The sequence below is a fragment of the Pogona vitticeps genome, chromosome 5 (genome assembly GCF_051106095.1).
Source record: "Pogona vitticeps strain Pit_001003342236 chromosome 5, PviZW2.1, whole genome shotgun sequence".
Taxonomy (NCBI): Eukaryota; Metazoa; Chordata; class Lepidosauria; order Squamata; family Agamidae; genus Pogona; species Pogona vitticeps.
This window is the reverse complement of record NC_135787.1, coordinates 130240644-130261971: the sequence shown is the minus strand read 5'-3', so window position 1 is coordinate 130261971 and position 21328 is coordinate 130240644. Positions and strand designations below refer to the sequence as shown.

Below are 21328 nucleotides of genomic sequence, written 5' to 3'. Positions count from 1 at the left end.
GATAACTAATTATGGATCAAAAGCAAGCTAATGTGCCAAATACAACTTTAGGCAAACTCATGTTACAATGCAGAGCCTTCTGCTTCTTAAGGGAGTGCTGCTTATAAGGATGCATTGACTCCTGTAGCAGCATTGGCAGTGGCAAGTGAAACACATGTTTAATTCTCCACCACCGAAACCAATGGGATATATAACTGCTTTGCTTTGCTGGGTCACTGCAATTACTATGTGAAGCCGTAACAATCCACGTTGCTATTACCTAATCTGGGTTTTTATAGTTCACCACACCCACAACTGGAATTCAGCTCTTGTACATTGCTGGAAAATATAGGATTCCAATGAAATTACACAAATGCCTCACTGAGAGTAGAATGCTTGGAAGCAAAGTGAGACAGTGTGGGATGGACACTCTGTGTTTTAAAAGGAGTGGGTGTCCACTCTGTCCAATGCAAGTGGGAGTCACGACTTTTCCTGGCAGGGCAAGCTTGACTTTAACATTTTGAACATCTAGCACAAACATTTCTCTTAGGTGAATTGACAGCTGTTTTCATGACTATCAAAATAAGAACAGGGACATTTTTGGAGTAATCAATGAAATGGGTGAGCTGTCAATTTCACCCAGTGTCAACTGCTGCTGTTTTACTGACTCTGTGTGAGCATTAAATTATCTGCCTTTCTGATATTTCCACTAGTATTTCCTTAGATACTAAGAATTATGGAACTTATCACTGAAAATTTTATTTATTTATTTATTTATTTATTTTTTATTTTATTTGGAATGGAATTCAATTAAGGTTGATGGAAACCTTCCACCAAAGTTTCTAGTCAATGGTTGACTGTAGTTATTTCTTATCCTATACAAGAGAATGGTTGTAATCTCTCTATGCTGGCTGCATTACTGAATCTGATTGCTTTGGTGGCACTTCCTTCTTTTTTCACTGGTACATAAAAATGAAAGTTAAGTTGTGAAAAGGAAAACACAATGACCAGAATCATTCCTATTCATTCCAGGCAAATGCTCTCCCTCAAATACAACGTCTGCTTTGCAGAAAAGAAGGATTGTGCCAAATAATGAGAACATTTCCAGGTAACATCCTGATTTGCATCCATAAATAGTTTTGTTTGGTTATCTTTTATTTTGCTTGCTCAGTAAAATAGAAATGTTGAAATGTGAGCGCATCTCAATTCATCTTGCATAGTTCTTAAAAATAGCACAGCCTCATTTATCAGCATGTCCAAATGTGTCTAAAAACAGTTAAGATAACATTGATAGAGGAGAATGTTGTTTTCCTTGGCTTATACAGAATCTTGATTCTCACAGAGGTGGCAAAACCATACATGCTTTACCACTTCATGTTCCATGCACAGACTCTTGTAGAATAAATCTGCTCAGCAAAGCTCAATCTTGCCCACGGAAAACTAGGTGTTGGAGAGCCTACCCCTCTTCTAGCTGTTTTTTCCTTTGTCCAGAGAATGCTGTATGTAATAGGAATGTTTAGTCATGGGAATCCCCTGCTTTCATCTGAAGTAATGGTTTACTACTAGATATGGGGGTATTCGTGTCAGAATACAAATACCTCCATCTCTATTTACTAAATTAATAGGAGCTAGGCCTCTCTGAGGTTGTGGTCAGATGACGATGAAGGATTCCATCCAACCATGCTGGAAAGTGTTGCTTAGCTGGGAGTGCTCTCCCTTAAAGTGGCTCTTCTGCGCACACCGAATTGCTCCAGCCTAGTTCCAAAATAGAGTAGCCCTGGTGCTGGACCAAAAAAAAGGTCCAGTTTGGGAATGGAGCAAGGTTGGGCTGGCACGCAGTTGTCTGTACCTGGTCCGACCACTGGAAGGTAGCTCACATCAGAGCATGCCACAAGTGATCCAAAATGCAAGCTATTCCACTCTCTGATTGCACTGTGAGGCATGAGGAATGGCATTTTTATAAGTACATACTTTTTAAAAGCAATCACTTACCTCTCAAAATGCTTGGATTCTTTGGGTCCTTTTAGGTACACATCGCCCAGCCTGGCCTAGTTGTGCTGCTAAACTGAGGCAATATGCAAAGAATTAGAATATGAATGTTTGTGAATGAGGAATTATCTGTACTCTTTCTTTAAAAAGTCTGCAGTTTCTTTAGTCAACCAGAGATTAAAACGGTGCTTCTTTGGATGCACAGCTTGCCAGTCATTTTGCCCTAAGAGTCACTCCAGAAACACAGGTAATAATAATAAATGAAGAATAAGTTTGAATCTGAGTAGTGGAGCTTGACATTAGGTAACCCTAGGCAGCTCCCATGAGGGCCCTGTTTGTGTTTCTTCCCAATAATGGTGATTGGGTACAGATTTCTCTAACACTGAATGGTAATATTGCCATACAGCGGCTGCCGAGCTCTCCTGCTGATTGAGGTGAGAGAGGTGCCAATGCCCACCCCTCCCGCAGCCAGTACAAACTTTAGGCTCCTCCTCCCTCTCATGCTGTTGCTACAGCCCCTGCCACACCCACTTTCCTAGCACTCAGAGTGCTCCCACCACCAACATGAAGCACCATTCATCACAACTGCTGTTTGCTTCCTCGTTTCCTTAAGCTTGATGGCCCTGGAGTGGGGTGGCGCTGGCTGCGTAAAGCCACTGCTGCCTCTTTGCATGGAGCTGATGTTTTGTATAGAAATACAAAGCACTAGGTTTGCACAAGGAGGCACCAGATGCTTTGTGTGGCAGATTTCTCCTTGCCACGGGGCAGGCAAACAAGCAACAATAACAGAGGCTATGGGAAAGCAGCAGAAGCCACACCATGAGGCACAAGGAACAGGAAGAGAGGGTAAGTGGTGATGGGATTCTGGGAGGGATGGTGCAATTCACCACACCTCATGTCTCCCTGCCTGCAGCAGACATCACAGTCAGCCCAAAGGTAGGGCTGTCCTTGCTGGCATTTCCTGCCTGTCAGGCATCTCTCAAGATACAAAGCTTCCATCAGACTCTGACCCCCCCCCCCCACCTTTAGGCGTGTAAATTCCCTTCTTGCATCTGAAGTAATGGTTTACTGCCTTAGTAGGACTTAGGCCTTTCTGAAGTTGTGACTGGATACAGATGAAGGATCCTATCTGATCACGCTGGAAAGTGTTGCTTTGTTGGGCATGATCTCTGCTCATAAATCTAAGACACCAGGAATTAAATTCAGGGGTGGAGGCAAGGTCAAGGAGATAGCTCAATGGAGGGAATGCCAGTAGAAGAAAGGTGAAATTATGTATTACATACATCACAAGAAAGGGGATAGTGAATATTCTAGCATTAGGGCAGTTCAAGAAGCCATAGGAATACCTGGGAGTCATCTATAATTGCAATCCAGGAATTCCAGGGTCCTGATACAAACTTGGTCTCTAAAGAATAGACATAGATATAGATCCTTAAATATCTCATTTACCTTGAAAACCCCTATTAGGATTGCTATACGTTGGTTCTGACATGATGACAAGACAAACATATAGCTGTCTGTCTATATAATATGTATTTATAGTATTTTTATTGTGTTTTAGCACATGAGGATACATCCTGCATGTTTATCCAGGATGGCTGATTTTGAAATACAAATACAGCACTTTGCTATTGTTCCATTTTCTCTAGGCTCTTCTTCAGGATATCCTCCTCATGGTTGCCTGTGTTAGTTTGTGTTTTGTTTTGTTTTTCCTGGCAGCATTAATTATTGAGGCAAATATATGTCTTGAAATTATGGAATTCCGATGTAGAGGCCATGTGGGTAATCTCAGAGGAAAAGTGGAACAGGGGCATTCACATCACCTCTAGATTTCTAGAGAAATGGGTTAGAACCATCCTTCCCTACAAGCAATAGGCATATTACATAAGAACAACACCCCCCCCCCGATAACAATAGAATAAGAGAGTGAGGAATGAGAGATAAAATTTATATCCCCTTAACACAGGCTAGGCACCATGAAGCAGATTTAGGGTATGATCCACCCAAATCTAAGCATTTTCAAACCCTCTTCAGTTCTCCCAGATAGCTTTAAGCAGATGTCTAATCCCTGCAGTGCAATTACTGGTATTTTAAAATTCATATTTCTGTTTGGATCATTCGGTCAGTTGATTCTCTCAGATGAAACAGTACCACTCCAGTCAGCCTGTCTGATTTTAGAGAGCCCATTCTTTTCTGTGACATAGATTCGTTCCAACTTTTCCAGAGCTTCTCACATTACTTTCATTTGAACAAATCGCTTCTTTTTAAAGAAAAAGTGTGCGTCTGAAACAACCGTTTGGCCACAGGCTATTTCTTCCCCCTCTTCCATTTTCTGGCCTGATAGAGACATGTGGTGAGCCTGCTGCTTTGTTGGCTGCTAGCCACTGTGTGCTCATTAGTCCTGCCCACAAAAATCTGGCTCTGTGTCCACTTTCCTTGTTGCATCATGTGGCAGACACATGCATGCACACAGACACGCACGAATGCACTTTCTCTCTGTGCAGCTTGGAAAGCTGCTATGGTCGCTTCTTCAGCAGCAAAAATGCAATGTTTTGACAAGGTTGCATATGTCAATATTGCACATGGTGGGGGGACCACTATAGACTACACATCCAGTTTCACTTTCTTGAGGTGAGTGAGAGCTGATTTTGAGGCATTGCTACCCTCATTCTTGTGGAATGATGCAAAGAACTGTCATGTAGCTACTTCTTCATCTTCAGCGTTATGGTTTTACAGCAGCAGGTGGTTGGATAGCACTAGCAGCTTTGAGATGTGTCACCTCCGGTGGCATTCCTTCTGTGGACTGGCTGCTCGACACCTGCCAGAACTAGCCACATGATTATATTTCTCAGATCTCTCTTTTAACAATAGGTGCAATCCCAAAAAACCATCCCTGTCTCTCCATATATGTGGAAAATAGGTCTTGTATTAACGTTGTTGTGCAAGTTTGAAGTAGTTGTTGCTAAAACTTGACAAAGTATCATCAGCTATTTTGTTACCAAAAAATGCCACTCAGCCATCCGTTTCCAGGTCCACAATGCTCAAAACCAGCCAAGGAGTGTGTGAGTCAATGAGTTTGTTTCTTTACACTTAGAGTGGAAAATCTCCCTTGCAATCTTTTCTCTTTCTGAGATGTGCGGAGTAATGACAAAATAACTTGAACAATTTGGCTTTTCACTATGCTGTCTGAGGGATCTGCTTCACTCAGCCAAATGGAGGGCCAGCTGCACATTTAGAGTGAAACCACATGTATTTACATTGGGAGAAAGACATACAAACCCCACTTCAGAACAGAAAATACCGGCTTCAGAACAAAGAATTTAGAAGAGGAAAGAATTACGAATTCTCTACCCCTGCCTTAACCCTTTTAATTTTCAGCTATAGCCTCATCTCTGCCCAGCCCTACTTATATTTTTTAAATTTTAATTTAATTATTTACTTAGTTGTATTTTTAAAAAATCCTACATGTACAATGCAAAGATATGTTTAGATACCACAGCAGTTTGGCAGAAAGTCTTTACAGGGAATCTTTTGAGAAGATTAGAGTTACCTGCTAAGGGTGCAACTACACAATGAAGGACATGCTAATTCCCTCTAATTCATTTGCTGTGAAGTTACATTGGAGAATTCAGGTTTCTCCAGGTCTCCCCAGATGATATGGCCACACAAGAAGAGAGAGGGAAGCCTTGTTTTCAGCTTGTTTGCAGCTCTATTTAAAGCCCTGGAGTTGTCATAGTCACTGCAAAGGAGAACAGCTATAAACAGGAGCTACCTCCTCTCATTAGTTTTGCTGTAAACTGTTCTTTAAAAAGAGAGGTGTTGTTTGTTCCTTAACTGCCTGTTAAGGAGTCTTTCCAATGGACTTTGTTGTCAGTCCCTAACTGCATGCGGCACAGTGGCTTTTCCATACTGATTCAAGCAATCACATATCTGAACTGATGTGATTGAATCTGTTTTTAAAAGATAAAAAGTCCCATCAGTGATGGGAGAAAAACTACAGATTGGAGGTGGGGGAATTGTGGGTTGATTCACATTTCACGTTGTGTGATGTGATCAGTGGAAAAATGTAAACCAGCCTGCCCTAAATCCATGGTATTTCCCCCATTTCCCCCCATGTGTTGTTGTTTAGTCATTAAGTCTTGTCCAACTCTTCGTGACTCCATGGACCAGAGCACACCGGGCCCTCCCGTCTTCCACTGCCTCCTGGAGTTTGATCAAATTCATGTTGCCAGCTTCGATGACACTGTCCAACCATCTTGTCCTCTGTTGTCCCCTTCTCCTCATGCCCTCACACTTTCCCAATATCAGGGTCTTTTCCAGGGAGTCTTCTCTTCTCATGAGATGGCCAAAGTATTGGAGCTACAGCTTCAGGATCTGTCCTTCCAGTGAGCACTTAGGGTTACACACAAATACAGTGGTGCCTCGCTTAACGAGCGCACTGTTTAACGACGAATCCGCATAGCGATCTGTTTTTTCAGATTGCTAATGCAATCGCATTGCAATGTTTTCAATGGCAAAACATTGCATTGCGATGATCGGTAAGTGTTTCGCTTACCAATCTTCGCATTGCGATGTTTTTTTAAACAGCTGATCGGCAGTTCCAAAATGGCCACTGGGTGCCCAAAATGGCTGCTGCAAGTGTTTTCGCGCCCTGTCCTCGCTTACCGAGGGTGCAAAAATGGCGGCGCTATGGAGGAACTTTGCTGAACGGTGAGTTTGGGGTCCCATAGGAACGCATAAAACGGAGTTTAATGCGTTCCTATGGGGTTTTTTGATCCGTTTAGCGATGTTTTTGCATAGCGACGATTAATCCGGAACGGATTAACGTTGCTATGTGGGGCACCACTGTACTATTTTTTAAAAAACTTATCAAGATTGTTCCAGTTTTTCTCTTCTTAATTCTGTGAGAATTCAATTACGAATTATTTTTTATATGCAGATTGTTGCAGATTGTAGAAATTCTATCAGATGCTTGTATGTTTCCATGCAATTGAATTCTGTAAGATTTGGTTGTGGTCTTATAAAATTCACAATATGCATTGCAGGTTTCTATCAGCAAGTCAGTTCAAAAATCTGATTACAATTTAAAAATTTTCAGATTTTTCTCAGAATTATTTTATAGTAATGAAGATGGTAAACAAACCCAGACCTTTGCTTCATTCTTTCACTTTCTTCTTTGTCTCCCAGAAATGCATAATCCAGTTCATTTAGGTCTGTTTTCAAGTTAAATTGTGCCCTCTGTCAGTTTTGCAGGTATCCAGAGGAGCTGTGGAGCCTAGCACATATGTGATAATGGGGCAATATATATATATATTGCCCCATTGTCATATACCGGCTGGTACATCCCTCTCGTGACTGACATACATGGAAAGATATATATATAGCAATATCCAATATCCCTTAGCAATATCTAGTTTGCTATAATTTGTTCCATATACGTACTGGCTGGTATATTCCTCTCGTATGTCAGTCACCCCATTTTGATTATATAATGGTCCACATTCAGAGAAAATGTGTATGTAAAATAATCATTAAGTGTAGCCCAAGATCCTGTGGTATACTTCCATATCCATTACGAGCAGCATTAAGACTTACTCATAAATGGTCTTTATAGCCAGCTTCTAAATATATTTCCTCAGGATATGATTACTTCCTAGAAAATGTATATCATGGCCATGCAGCCCTCATGCTACTCAACATGTTGCCTAAGTAGTGAAGTCATACATTTTCTAGAAGAAAATACTGTAGTAGCATAGCCATTTTACAGAGCTCCTACTTGTAGACGAAAGAATCCAGTGCTGTTTGGTTTTTTTCAGAAGCTTATGTCCTCTCATGGTGTCTGGGTGATTGAAAGCTTCGACCTTTGCTGGAGGTTTTTCTGGTTTTCTCTCCCAGCCACTTTGAAAACCATGAAAAATGTATAAAACCATACTCCAAAACAGTCATCTCATTCAGTGGATAATTTGAATGGTATGTGTAGGGTTTTAGAATTATGCCTGAAGAAAAAACATTTTTTCAGTTGATGTATCCTACTTTTTAGGAGTCTCTATAATAATGTTTTCCATTACTGATATAAAATTCATTATGTTGTTGACACATGCCAACAACAAAATCATATCTCCTCTGAGTCTTCTTTTCTCATGGCAAAACACCCACTTCCTTCAGTTTTTTCTCATAGGGCTTGGTTTCCAGTTCCCTGATCATCCTTGTTGCTCTCCTCTCAACTTGTTCTGGATTGTTGGCCTTCACACTTGCTTCACTTTCTTAAAGTGAAATAAAGGTAATCGTGTGGTCAATACAAAATAAAATATAAGAGCAAAAATAGGCAACAGCTTTAGGTAAAGGACATTTAGTCCAGTCGTGTCCAACTCTAGGGCGTGGTGCTCATCCCGGTTTCCAAGCCATAGAGCCAGCATTTGTTCAAAGACAGTTTCCGTAGTCACATGGCCAGCGCAACTAGACACGGAACTCCGTTACCTTCCCACCGAGGTGGTACCTATTTATCTACTTGCATTTTTTCATGCTTTCAAACTGTTAGATTGGCAGGAGCTGGGATAAGCGACGGGAGCTCATTATGATTCGTGGATTCAATCTTATGACTGCTGGTCTTCTGGCCTTGCAGCACAGAGGCTTCTGCAGTTTAACCCACAGTGCCACCATGTCCCTAACATTTTTACAGACCACTAAAAAAATAATCATACAATACACAAGTTTTTGTGAAACAATAATCTACTTTATTTATTTTATTTATTTATTCTAGACAACGTCTACTCGGGGTGGCTTACATAAGTTAAAACACGTTAAAATAGCATATAAAATGCAATTATACAATTAATTCTAAGCATCAAGTTTGTACCAGTGTGAGGAACTTTTGGACTTAAGGTTGTTTCATTTCTTTTTACTTTTAATCATTCTGTAGTGCCTCTTGCCTACAAAAGTTGACTATAGAGCTTTTTACAATGGTGTTAATAAAATATAAGATAGTGTAAATCTTTTAAAGAGAAAGAGAGAGAGAAACATGAGTCAGTTAAAACCATGCTACAGTATAGAAAAACGGTTTAACAACCCAGGTGACTAAAAACATTTTAGCTTGGCACTTAATGAACATGATACTGGCATTATGTCCATATAATGCATACATTATTTTTATTTATTTTTTATTTATTTTATTAGATTTATACCCTGCCCATCTAGACTAAAGGTCTACTCTGGGCACCATTATTTACAGGCACAAGAATTTATTTATGAATGAACTTTCTTCCTTGAAAGGGAAGATATATTAAATAATTAATACTGTACAAATAAATCTGAGCTATTTCCCCTGGAACTGAATGGCTGTGATATAGATGTTTTTAATGTTTTGGGAGGGGTGGATTAAACTACTGTAAAAGGAGTCAAGAACACTGTTCTTCTTTTCCTGCTATGACTCATAATATGGTCAATATTCGCTGAAAATATAGGGCTGCTGAATAATGCTACAGTGGTCTCCAACACAAAATAGTAGAGTAGATAGTTGTCTTGTACAAATAAATAATGTTGCATGTGACTTCTGTGCTAGATTTTTAACGCAATATGAAGTGTGTTGTGTCTTTTTCTTTTTCTTCTTTCTTTTTTCTCTTGTGTGTGAGGTTTTTGTTTGTTTCGTTTTTGTTTTTGTCTTGTATTTCTGGATATAATTGACACTACAGATCATATGGGGTTTTTGAATGTCACGATAAATTATAGAAACATGTCTGTTTAATTCAGAGTTTGATACACTGAATGTGCCAGAGAATAGCTAACTTTATAAAAGTGGGCTTTATTGGTTGGTAAGTTGCTATTTTTCCCCAAATGTACTAGCAACCATTTAGTTATGGTTATCCTGCCTAAGAATACAGCTTTATCAATGCTGCAAAGTAGCAGGGATTTTATAATGTGCAGACTTCCCTCCCCCTAAAAACACTGATTCTCCTTTTCCTTTTCTGTCTTTTTTGGTTTGTCTGCCATAACAAATTGGATATACAGATCTGCTTGGCAAAATTGTTGCTAGGAGGATTGTGATGGGGAAGAATTGACTCCTGAATCCTGTGGCTCAAATTTAGACTTTAAACGGATGTGTATTCCCTACAATTCACACATTTTCCTCCAGTAATGTGACTTCATCAGACTTGCAAAGTAAACCCTATTTCTAATCACCAATCACAAAACAAATGCAGAGAATATACAGAAGTGAGGCAAGCCACAAGCTATGACAAACAGGTGCATCTCATTATGCGAAGGCCCTGCTGCTTCTACGTATATCCTAAATATGCATCACCTAGTTTGACCCGCAGTAACATACAGCCTGAGTGATTTAGCTGGAAAGACTATTTTGTTTTACTCAACTGTCTTGGTGTTAATTGCCAGATAGTCCTTGTAGAAAGTTTATCTTTTGCTGTCTTGATCTTCTGTTTAAATTAATTAGTTTGTGGCTAATGTTTAATTAGCTTTGGAAAAGCTCTGATTTCATTATGACTTTTTCTTTCACTTTTCTTATTTTCTTTTAACCCATTGGCCTTCCTTTGGCATAGGGAGACCTTTTTATACACCTTTCTCTGGCTGCTTCAAATAAGTTGTCCCCCAGATAATCACCTTGCCATGCTGTCCACAGCTTAGATCTTGAACTTCCTTAGTATGGGATAGCTTTTCTTTCAGGTACATTGACAGAGGCTGCAGCTCACCTTGTGCCTATTCAATTTAGCCAGTATATTAGAGCCTTTAAATAAAAGCAAATTAGAAGTGCTAAGTAAAACATAAGAATATGTCTTATTTTGATCTATGATTACTGTTGGCAGGCATGACAGCAAGCAAGTCTTACCAAAGGAAGTCACTTAACTTCCTAAAAGGAAACTGTGCGCTAAAAAGAAAAATCAGAATAAGATAGAAGCATCCCTTTTGGCCTTCTTTATTTTCATATGCCTTTTTGTTATACCGGCAGTCTGATGCTCTTAGGATCCCACTTTGTGGGGTCTCAATGTTCTGGCTCAGATGACTGGTGAAAACCAATGAAAAGCAATACTATAATACTATAACATATTCTCACAACCAAGACCTTCAAAGAACACAAACACATTTACTGAATTACTTCTATGAACATTACCCTGGTCTATGCTGGATATAACTAGACAGGCTTAGAAGATGGTACCTCGCCAGATCGAAAACAGACCAAAGTAATGATCATAGAAGTGATCATGCAGTGCATCAAAGTTTATTCAGGATATTGGCTGTTGGAAGATTTGCTGTAGTAACTTCCTTTGATACAGCACTGCTGTGATGGAATGACTTCTTTGGTACATCTGGCAGCCATTGTTTGAAGCCTGTTTCTCCCTGGATTTAATGCTGTAAGTGGCAACCCCAAGGGAGGCCCGGAAATCTGTGACTACGAACCAGTTCTTTTCAGTGTGGAATGTCCTGCTGGTGGAGGGGTGTTATCTGGCCGCCTTCACCCTCGGGCAAGGGGGCTTTTTGGGAATTGCTTTTAGAATTGTTAGTTTGAGGGGGGGATTGTTGGGTGCTTTTATGTTTGCAAACCACCCAGAGTAGTTGGATTCTGGCCGCTGGGACTCTGTTCAAAAGTGAGAATTAGAGTTTTAAAAATAGTCGTTAGCTCTCCCACTCCATTACCACAGATCAGCAAGTGTTGTTAACAGCTGCTTAAATCTCACTTCTTGCCAAGTCATGCTCATATGCTAACATGTTGTTCCTGGGTAGATGCAGAAAATTGTAGGCTGTTTGCAGTGGCATTCCTAAATGCTAGCCCTTGGGATGAAGGTCCAGGGCTCCACTCAGCACAGGGACCCCAAAAACAGAAATCACTTTTTTTCTGGTGACAAGTGGGGGGGGGGATAACTATATTTGAAGCAATTTTCCCATCAGAAAGGGTGCATATGAGAGTATTGAGCCTGACTGGGGCATATATCCTTGAACTATGCCTCAGCTGCTTCTGCCTTGTCCTACCTCATAGCTTGCTTTAGGCAGCTATTATGCAGGCGTGTCTTACCCTATATCTGGAGCAGCTGCAGCACTCAGTATTTCTGGGAAAACCTGAGGCCACACTGTCAAGAACACCAAATAAGTCTATATGATTCTTAAGAAAATCCAGTAGCTTTCACTTTAACTCCCCTTCCTCTGTAGCCCATTTTGTTCCATTCAAGATGCACATTTTTCCCCAAGACAATTTAGACAGGAAGCAGATTAATGTGTTGTTGCATAAACAGTGAAGAGGCCAGTGATCCCTTAAGGTTGAACACATTTATTGTGGAATAAGTTTTTCTGGACCATAACACATTATATGTGCATCATCTTTACTCTGATTTCTATTAGGAGAGCATTAGTCACTGCTCATTTATATTGTTCTCCTTCAAAGAAGATCTTTACCTAGACAGATCACTGGAGCAGAGCCTTTTATTCCAACTTTGCTGTGTGGGAAAGTCTAATACAGAGAAAGATGATGCTATATTTCCACCGAAGAACTGCACGTCCTGTTTCTCTTGCAACCATTTGAGCAAGCTTGTTTTATTGAATCTGAAGGAAGTAGTTCATTCATTAATAACTTTTCTATATGTGGAATGGCATTTTAAATGATTCCTGTTCTGATTCACTTACCAAGTGATGCTTGCTGTGTGTTTTTAAGTGAAAACGAGCAAATGTCTTCTGCTAGGCATGTCTAACAGCAGAACTATTTCCCGTCTATATTTTAGCCTCGCTATACTCAATAGCACTCTCTTATATTGAGGATTGGAGCTTCAGTCTATCTAAAATGTTGTTTCAGCCTCAGCTAAAGATTTTCATTGAACTTAAATTGTTCATCAGTAATAAATTTCTCAAACTCTTTGTGTGCGGCCACAGTCTTGGGAGTAACTATTAATGATTATTAATGAATTTTGATCATTGAGGCTACAAGCCTAAGACACATTTTCATATGAGTAAGTCTCACCAATGATAGTGAATCTTTGAGTGAATGTGTGGCAAAACTGGTGATGGAGATGGCTGAGATGGTCCTGTTGCTCTTGAATGTCTCTGTTTAAAAGTGCTGCTGGTGGTGTTTCCTACTATGCTTACTTCAAATGGTATTTCCATCTCATTTACTGCCCAGAGGTCTTATATCTTATTTCTCAACCTTCTCATGGAGCATTCCATTCTTATGTGTGTCTTGACTCACAGTCTCTCACTCAAAGCTGAAGTCAGAAGATGTCAAAGCAGCTCTCCAGTACAGAGACAGAAAGTGGACTGCACATTAGCTGCTGCATCCACTTGATTAAAAATCCCATCTGCATAGCTGACAGAGTTGGAGCATGGGGGGTCAGGGGTTCAATTCCTCTTTGTGATTTAGGACAGCCCCAGAGTGTCCCCAGAAGGAGGGAATGGTAAACCCATGGCTAGAAACCCCTAGAAAGGGTTGCTGAAAGATAAAATTGACTTTGTTGTTATTTAGTCGTTAAGTCGTGTCCGACTCTTTGTGACCCCATGGACCAGAGCACGCCAGGCGCTCCTGTCTTCCACTGCCTCCCCAAGTTGGGTCAAATTCATGTTGGTTGCTTCGATGACACTGTCCAACCACCTCATCCTCTGTTGTCCCTTTCTCCTCTTGCCTTCGCTCTTTCCCAGCATCAGGGTCTTTTCCAGGGAGTCTTCTCTTCTCATGAGATGGCCAAAGTATTGGAGCCTCAGCTTCAGGATCTGTCCTTCCAGTGAGCACTCAGGGTTGATGGCACACAATTATTGTTATTAGCTCAGCAGAAGGAGTCTTTGGAGGCAATTCCTTGCATTGTCTTATGATTCTGGTTCCAAAGAATAATTCTTCCAATCTAATGGGTAAAGAACAGGTCTAAATGACTTTTGCCATACAGAACACAGCTCAGAGGTTTACTAAAATTGTTGACGAATGGTGAGTTCACCTGAGTCCAGCAACCAAGAAAACAAGCAAACCAATGTTTTGGTTTCTTGTTCTGATTTAGTACTGCGGTGTGCAACCAGGAGTACAGAATGGTTAATAGGAGAGGGGTTTTCATCTACCTGGGAGTCTGAATGAGCAAAGTGAAGTGTTTCCTAGAAGTTCATTACTCTGAGTGAGCATTCGAGAATTGTTCCTCAGAGACAGATGACAGCACTTCTGAACATTATGTTGGTATGGGCCTGCCTCCTTCCCTTTTATTTTATTTGAGTATTTACTTGAATAGCTTCTGGTCCAAGAGATTTGACCTCAAAAGTCAGTAGAAGCAATAAGATAGGAAGTTAATATTAAACACAGATACCGTGGCATCTGATCTCTGGAAGCATTTCTTCTCTCCCACTTCCAATGCTTTTGTTCAGATCAGCTTAACTTGCCCATCTGTCAAGGTAGGGAAAACGAACGATCACTCTTATTGTGATGGAGAAACTCCACTTTGGGTGCAAAAATGCAAGAGTGAGTGATACTTTTTATTGGTCCACTAAAAATCAAAGAAATTGCAAGCTTTTGTGGAGAAAACCTTGCTTCTTCACGCTTAGTGCAACCCCTTTATAGACAGTGCAGAAAAATCATGCACAAGAGTCCCAAAATTGGGGATACATGTCTGTGAGAGCTGATGTAGGTCCTCTGAGGTAGGTCTGACACCTCTTTGCAGCACTGCAGGGTTTGGAATTTTCACACCCCTTTCATAGGACTAAAAGCCCTACCTGTTACTCTGTGATTGCCCCCTGCACACAAACCCATTCATATTGCCTGCTTTGAAACTTCAGTTTTTGTTTAGCTGTGGGGGTGGCGAAAACAGTGCAAAGACACAGTAGCATCTAGCGCTAGTTACAGGTTATTATTTGGTTTATTCACCACATAGAAATAGCCAGTTGTGCCACATGTTGTAAGCTGGCCAGAGACCTTTGGGTAGTGTGGGCGGCATATAAGTTAAACAAACAAACAAACAAACAAACAAACAAACAACAACAGCAATAACAACACCACCAGCAGCAACAACAGCAGCAGCATCATCATCAGCATCATCATCAGCATCATCATCAGCATCATCATCATTATTATTATTATTATTATTATTATTATTATTATTATTATTATTATTATTATTATTATTATTATTATTATTATTATTATTATTATTATTATTATTATTATTTTACCCTGACAAGCATAAGGAGACGTTTCTTCAGATTGTGGCTGATGTGAAGAATCCACATGGTTGATCTTGAGAGTCTACATTGTCTTGTAGGTGGTGCTGAGTGTGACCATTAATAGTATCTAATCCAGAAAGAATAAGAAAAGGCTGTGTGGTTCCTGCCTCTCACTTGGCATTCTGAATAGCTATTGCTTCAAGGAAGAGCCTTCCTTCATAGAATTAAAGAATAATGAAGTTGGAAGGAGTCTATAAGGCCATGGAATCCAACTGGGAGGGAGTCCAAAACAAAGTAGATCTGACAGATAATTGTCTAAATTGCTCTTGAATGCCACCAATTTTGAAGCACTTACCAGTGGAGTAGGTTAAGAGCCTGAACTCAAGCAAGTCTTATATGTCTAAAGTTATGCACAGAGATTTCTAAATCAGGGCAGAAAGGTGTGTTTTTAAGGACAAACCCATATAATAACACATTGAAACTATCCCATAAATGAGCAATGACAGGACAGTGATAGGGAGACCCATGTGTAGCCCTTCCTATTATCCCTACTCAGCACAGCTGTCAGTGATGGATGATGGGAATCATCATCCTCCAGCATCTGGAGGGCCACCTTTCATGCCTTGCTCAGTATTCTCAGTCCTCCTTTCATGCCATCCCAAACGTTGTCACATTTTTAGCAGAATGGGCGGCTGTTTGTAATACCGAGAATCAGACATTTTTTTGACTATGTGTATTCTGTTTAAACAGCACTCTTGTCACTTATGGCTTTTTCTCATGTAATCATTGGAAATCCTACAGCTTCAATTTCAGTTTTAGCTTGCCGTATTGAAATATAGTGAACCTGTTGAAAGGCAAGTTGTACTTAGTAAGCTTTAGCCCTGTGTGGTCTCATGTTAAGCAACAAGATCTGAGAATAATAGGAACAGCTTGACTTCTCCCTTACTTAAGCATTTGGAAATGTCTAAAAATGGACTTAGTTAATAAAAGCCACAGCACATGTGAACAAAAAAAGGCATTGTGTCAGGAAGAGGGAGGAAAGGAAAGGAAGACAGCACCCTCTAGTGGCTGATTTCATGCCACGGCTCGACTTTCATTACTTAGATAGTTAGGAAGCAACTTGTCAGCACCATACTAGAAAAGTCTTTTTACTTTCAGCTGATTGGTATCATTCTCATGAATGTAATCATTTGTTGGTTGAAAAAAAAAACCTTCAACCAACGTGAAGCAAACTAAGCAGGTTTTAATCTATTGCCTTGTTAATCATCCTTCTGTAGGTTTTCTCTTTTTTTAAAAAAAAAAAGTTGAGGACATAAATATAATGAAAGTGAAATAAATATAACGTAAGTAAGAAGGTATCAGAAAAATCTGCTGAAAAGCATTCGAGAAGTAAAAAGTAATAACAAAATATTTGTTTTCACTGCCTTCCTTGAAAAGAGAGGCATCCTCTATTTCGACCATTTTCTAATTTCTGTTCTAATTCATATAATTTCATATTCTAATTTCAATTATCTTTTCAGATTTGCACCTTCCAATTGCTCTTCCTGCTTGCCAAGAATCAAATAGGATACCTCTTCACACAGTGAAGCCACACAGTAATAATGAAAGAACAAGTTTGACTCACATGCTGTATCAGCCAATCAAGAATATTCAGCGGTAAAAAAAAGTCTTTTTAGTGTTCTTATTGACATCAGTGGGTTGAACTAGATGTTCTATTTCCTTCCTGATATGTTGGAATTCCCTCATGCTGGAAATGTTGGGGTTATCGACTGTATTTTTCAGGGGAAAGACTTTGCTTAACCCCCTATCTGTCCGTTGTCCTCACTTTTTAAAATTTTGGCCCAAATTCTCTTGCCTAATTGCACCAGTGCCAACACAAATGGCGTGACTTCAGGAACCAAATTGCCCCAAGTTAAGAAATTATTGTAGACATTATTTACTGCATACTAAATTGTGTGACTTAACGTTTAACTAACAATGACTACAGTGGTTTATTAACTTGGGGCAATTTGCCTCAAAATGTATGCTATTTGCATCGTTGTGCAAGAGGATTTGGGCCATTAGTTCCCTATTGTCCATAGGGTCTCTAACACAATATGTGAGTCTGGTGGGAGTTAGAACAATATTCAGGACATCCCAAGGATTTGGATTCACAGGACAGGATGACAGCTAGAAAGTGGTAAAGTAAATTAATAAAATAGATGAAGAACCATATAAAATAAAGGACAAACCCCTTTGTTGCACCCTAACAATTGTCCTCTTTCCAGCACTGTGTTCTGGTGTATATACAAAAAGAAAAGAAAAGAAACCGATTTTGATGAGTCTAATTTCCATACGATTTGTTGTAATTTTCCAGTCATCAAAAACCAATTGAAGTTGACCATCAAGGAGACTTTAAAATCCAAGACCTTTCCATCATCATCAAAGTATATGTACTGGTGACTTCTTTAAGCCCTCTGAGGGCCTTCATTTACTCCAGTGGTGTTGTCTGGTATGCACCCAAAAAGAAGCAGTTTTCAGTCAAGGTAAATCTTTATTTTCTTCTCCATTTCACTAAGGACAAAAAACACCCCACAGTTAGAGTTAGGAAAGGGACATCATTCTTTTTCATTAAGGGAAATATTTTGCAACAGCTAAATAATGGCTGGGCTTTTCTTTTGAATAAAGTGACGTTAGTTAATACTGTAAATGCCATCAAATAAAATCTTACTTATGCCAGCTCTTTCCAGGGCTTACTATGGAATAAAAAGTTTACAAATGATGTGGGGGGGATGAAAACTGTAACAATCTTCATTTTAAAAAAAAAATTCAAGTTGATGTGGAAGTGGGCTGGAATAGACTTACGATTGAATACATGCCCAGCTGTCATGGACCAAAATTAAATGGCTTCATCTGTCCTCAAAAGCTTGTCACACACACCCTAAAGCTCTACCAGGGCCCCATAAGGAATTCTTCTACGATGCATTTGATGTATTGTGGAGAGGTGCATTTGGGAAAGAGGAGCACTTACCTTTGGACCAAGAGTAAGCCTGTCTTCCACTCATATGAGGAGGTCATTCAGTTTAATCCATAATGTATTGAAAAAAATGCTGGACTAATAAATAGAGAGATTACAGCCTCTTCATTTATGTATTTAGTATAATGGCATCGGTTTGGAACTTGCTAGTGCTATGCAGAGTGCAGTAGAACAGTCCTTGTTAAAGCTGACAGTCTTTTAACTCTTGACTGAATACAGGTACTTATAGTCCCTTCAGTGTCCAGTAGATGGAGATAGTGTCCTAATTAGATGGCGTACAGTATTACAGACCGCCTGTGAATGCATAATACAGTCTTCATACCCCTTTTACTACTGCTGCTGCTGTTGCTGATGTGCCATCAAATCAATTACTCTGACTTATGGCAACTATTTCTAGGGGTTTTTTTTGGGTGGGTTGTCGCTTTTTATTTTTGCTTTGTTTGGGGTATAAGGTACTAATAAGGCCTTTACCATTCCCTTCTTTTGGAGCTGCCCTGGACTGTACTTTTAATTGAGTGTTGATAGGTGGATAACCCATCAGTCTAATGAAGGGGAAGGTTTCTCTATTTTTGGAACACCTTGTAATAGAAAAGCTTTTCTGAAAATAAATAAATAAATAAATAAATAAATAAAAATAATAAAAATAAAAATAAAAATAAAAATAAAAATAAAAATAAAAATAAAAATAAAAATTATTATTATTATTATTATTATTATTATTATTATTATTATTATTATTATTATCATTATCATTATTATTATTATTATTATTAATAATAATAATAATAATAATAATAATAATAATAATAATAATAATAATAATAATAATAATAATAATAATAATAATAATAATAATAATAATAATAATAATAATGGAAACCAGATGTTAATTACAGCGACAGAGAGGCTGCAATATATTCAGTCAAAGACAAATAAGAGCTTACCCCATTACAATGTGTGCCCTAAATTTGTTTGAAACCCTTATATTTGAAGCACCTTCATTCTGTTGCATCCTGATGGGAAAACTGGAGGGCACAGCAGCAACCAGGACTGGCTCCACATATCTTGCTGCATAACTCAGAGCAACAAATGGCGCTTTCGTCCACCTACCCCAGTCATAATAAATAGTACCCAAAGCCGGACACTCCTGTCCCATGTGCCAAAATTGTCTAGCCCTAGCAGCAAAAATGGAGCAATAATTATGTAACAATGTAATTATTATGGCTAATGACATAGCAATGTTTTTGATCTTTTAGGACACGTAATGTGCTGCCAGAGGTGCCTCCCTCCCTCTGTCTAATGGTAGGGCTGGCCGTGGCCCGGTTTTACTTTTCTTTTTCCTCCCTTTTGCAGTTGCAAACATTTTTCGAGACCTTCTTAGGAGCAAGCTCCCCTCAGCAGGCTTTGGATGACATGAAAGAGGCAATAAGCAAACTCTTATTGATAACCGAGGTTTTCAGTGAAGCACCTTCATCTGGACCAAATGGCCCTGGCCAGTAAGTAGAAGCAAATACAGAAATGCTAGATTTTCTTAAGAGCGATAGGGAGAGATAGGACTATAAGAACTCCAAGGGCTAGGGCATAATCGAGCCCTGTAGTTCAAGCCTTTATTGGATACTTGAAAATGTAGGTCTAGCAGTAATTCCTAAAGAGGCCATACGTGGTACTTCACTTAATACAGAGGTTTATACTTACCGGTGCTCACCACCACTGCAAAAACGTGGATTTAAATTAAACAATGATAATGCCAAATAAATCATGTGTATTACTGTCCTATACTTTCTAACAATCATATGCTCAGCAAAGTACAGTGGTGCCTCGCTTAACGATTGCCTCGTTTAGCGATGAATTCGCATAACGATGTGTTTTTTTAGAAAATAATATGCACCGTATAATGATGTTTCCTATGGGCGATTTTCACTTAGCGAAGTTTGGGACCATGCTTCGCATAACGAATGCGATTTTAGGTCCCCTGCTTCACTTAACAATGTTTCTTTTTTCAATTAAAAAAGTGTCTTAGAAGGGTCAAAAATGGTTCTAGATGCTTGGATTCGTTAGAGGACCCCCCTAAGTCATGTGCAAACCTGATTTGGCTTTGATCTGACTTTTTGTTAATTTATGGTGAATTTTTTTTTCGCCCCATAGGAACCAATGGACCTGTCAAAATCTGACAGCTCCATGCTTTCCTATGGGGGAAGAAAAATTCACAAAAAATTAGCGAAGACTCAGCAACTGTTCTAAATGCTTGAGTTCGTTAGAGGACCCCCTAAGTCGTGTGCAAACCTGATTTGGCTTTGATCTAAACTTTCGTTAATTTATGGTGAATTGTTTTCTCCCCAATAATTCCCAGCGTTTGGAAGTTGGGTTTGAAAACTGATCTTCAACATCAAAAAGGGAAAAATTAGGGTTAGGATTTTCATCACTGACACCATTGTCTGTTTCAGAATTGCTGATTCCTGTGCATGCCTGTGTCCATGTGTGTGTGTTCCTTTAAAATTGCCGTCCTCAGCTTCTTCCCCTCCCCCCCAATGTACTACAAGTTCTGTAATACAATTGTTGACTGAGGATGGTGAGGTACAACTTGTCTAAAAAACTGTTAAGATGGAAAGTGGTTGTCTGTCATAAACATTCCTTAGTCCATCAGCCTTACTTTCCTGCTACAGCAACGAATTTCTTACTCCTATCTCCATGGGACATCTAAAAGCTATTGGCTCCCTGTGTCTAATTTAGTTTGATTAACACTTTTACACTGTGCAGGTGGAGCAAAAAACAGCCTCTGACCTCAAGTGGAGGATTAAACCAGAGTGGTTTGCATGGTACCTCCCCTAAGCATAGCTATATCTGAAGATGTTTCCAAGGAAGATAAGGACAGAACTAACTTCAAGTTTTCATTTAATATCTTTGTTTAAATAAGCACTCTAAAACAACAACAGCAACAACTCTGTTCTGCTGCAAAAAGACTAACATAACTCAAAAAGTGACTCAGCCGTGATTAACAACTAAAAACCCTTATTAACATTACTTTTGAAATTATTCTTAGAAGACACAAGATTAATTGGTGTCATCTCCCCCTCTTTTGGTAAAAATAAAAACTAGTTTAACCTTAACATGCTGAAATGTATACATTATTTCCAAACTCTGATCAGTGCAGAGGAAACAGAACTTTCTGACAAAGTCATGATGCACTTGCAACTCTGCGCATTAGGTCACTGCTCTTTTCAA

General features: G+C 39.4%; 1 protein-coding gene across 1 annotated transcript in view; it reads left to right on the top strand.

The window, feature by feature from the left end:
* CPED1 (cadherin like and PC-esterase domain containing 1) overlaps positions 1-21328 on the top strand; it is a 131770-nt gene that overhangs the window by 34767 nt on the left and 75675 nt on the right. The window contains exons 4-7 of the mRNA XM_020807332.3: positions 1012-1087; positions 16611-16746; positions 17447-17615; positions 19460-19602. Coding sequence (XP_020662991.3) covers positions 1012-1087; positions 16611-16746; positions 17447-17615; positions 19460-19602 — 524 coding nt within the window. The remainder of the gene's footprint in view (positions 1-1011; positions 1088-16610; positions 16747-17446; positions 17616-19459; positions 19603-21328) is intronic.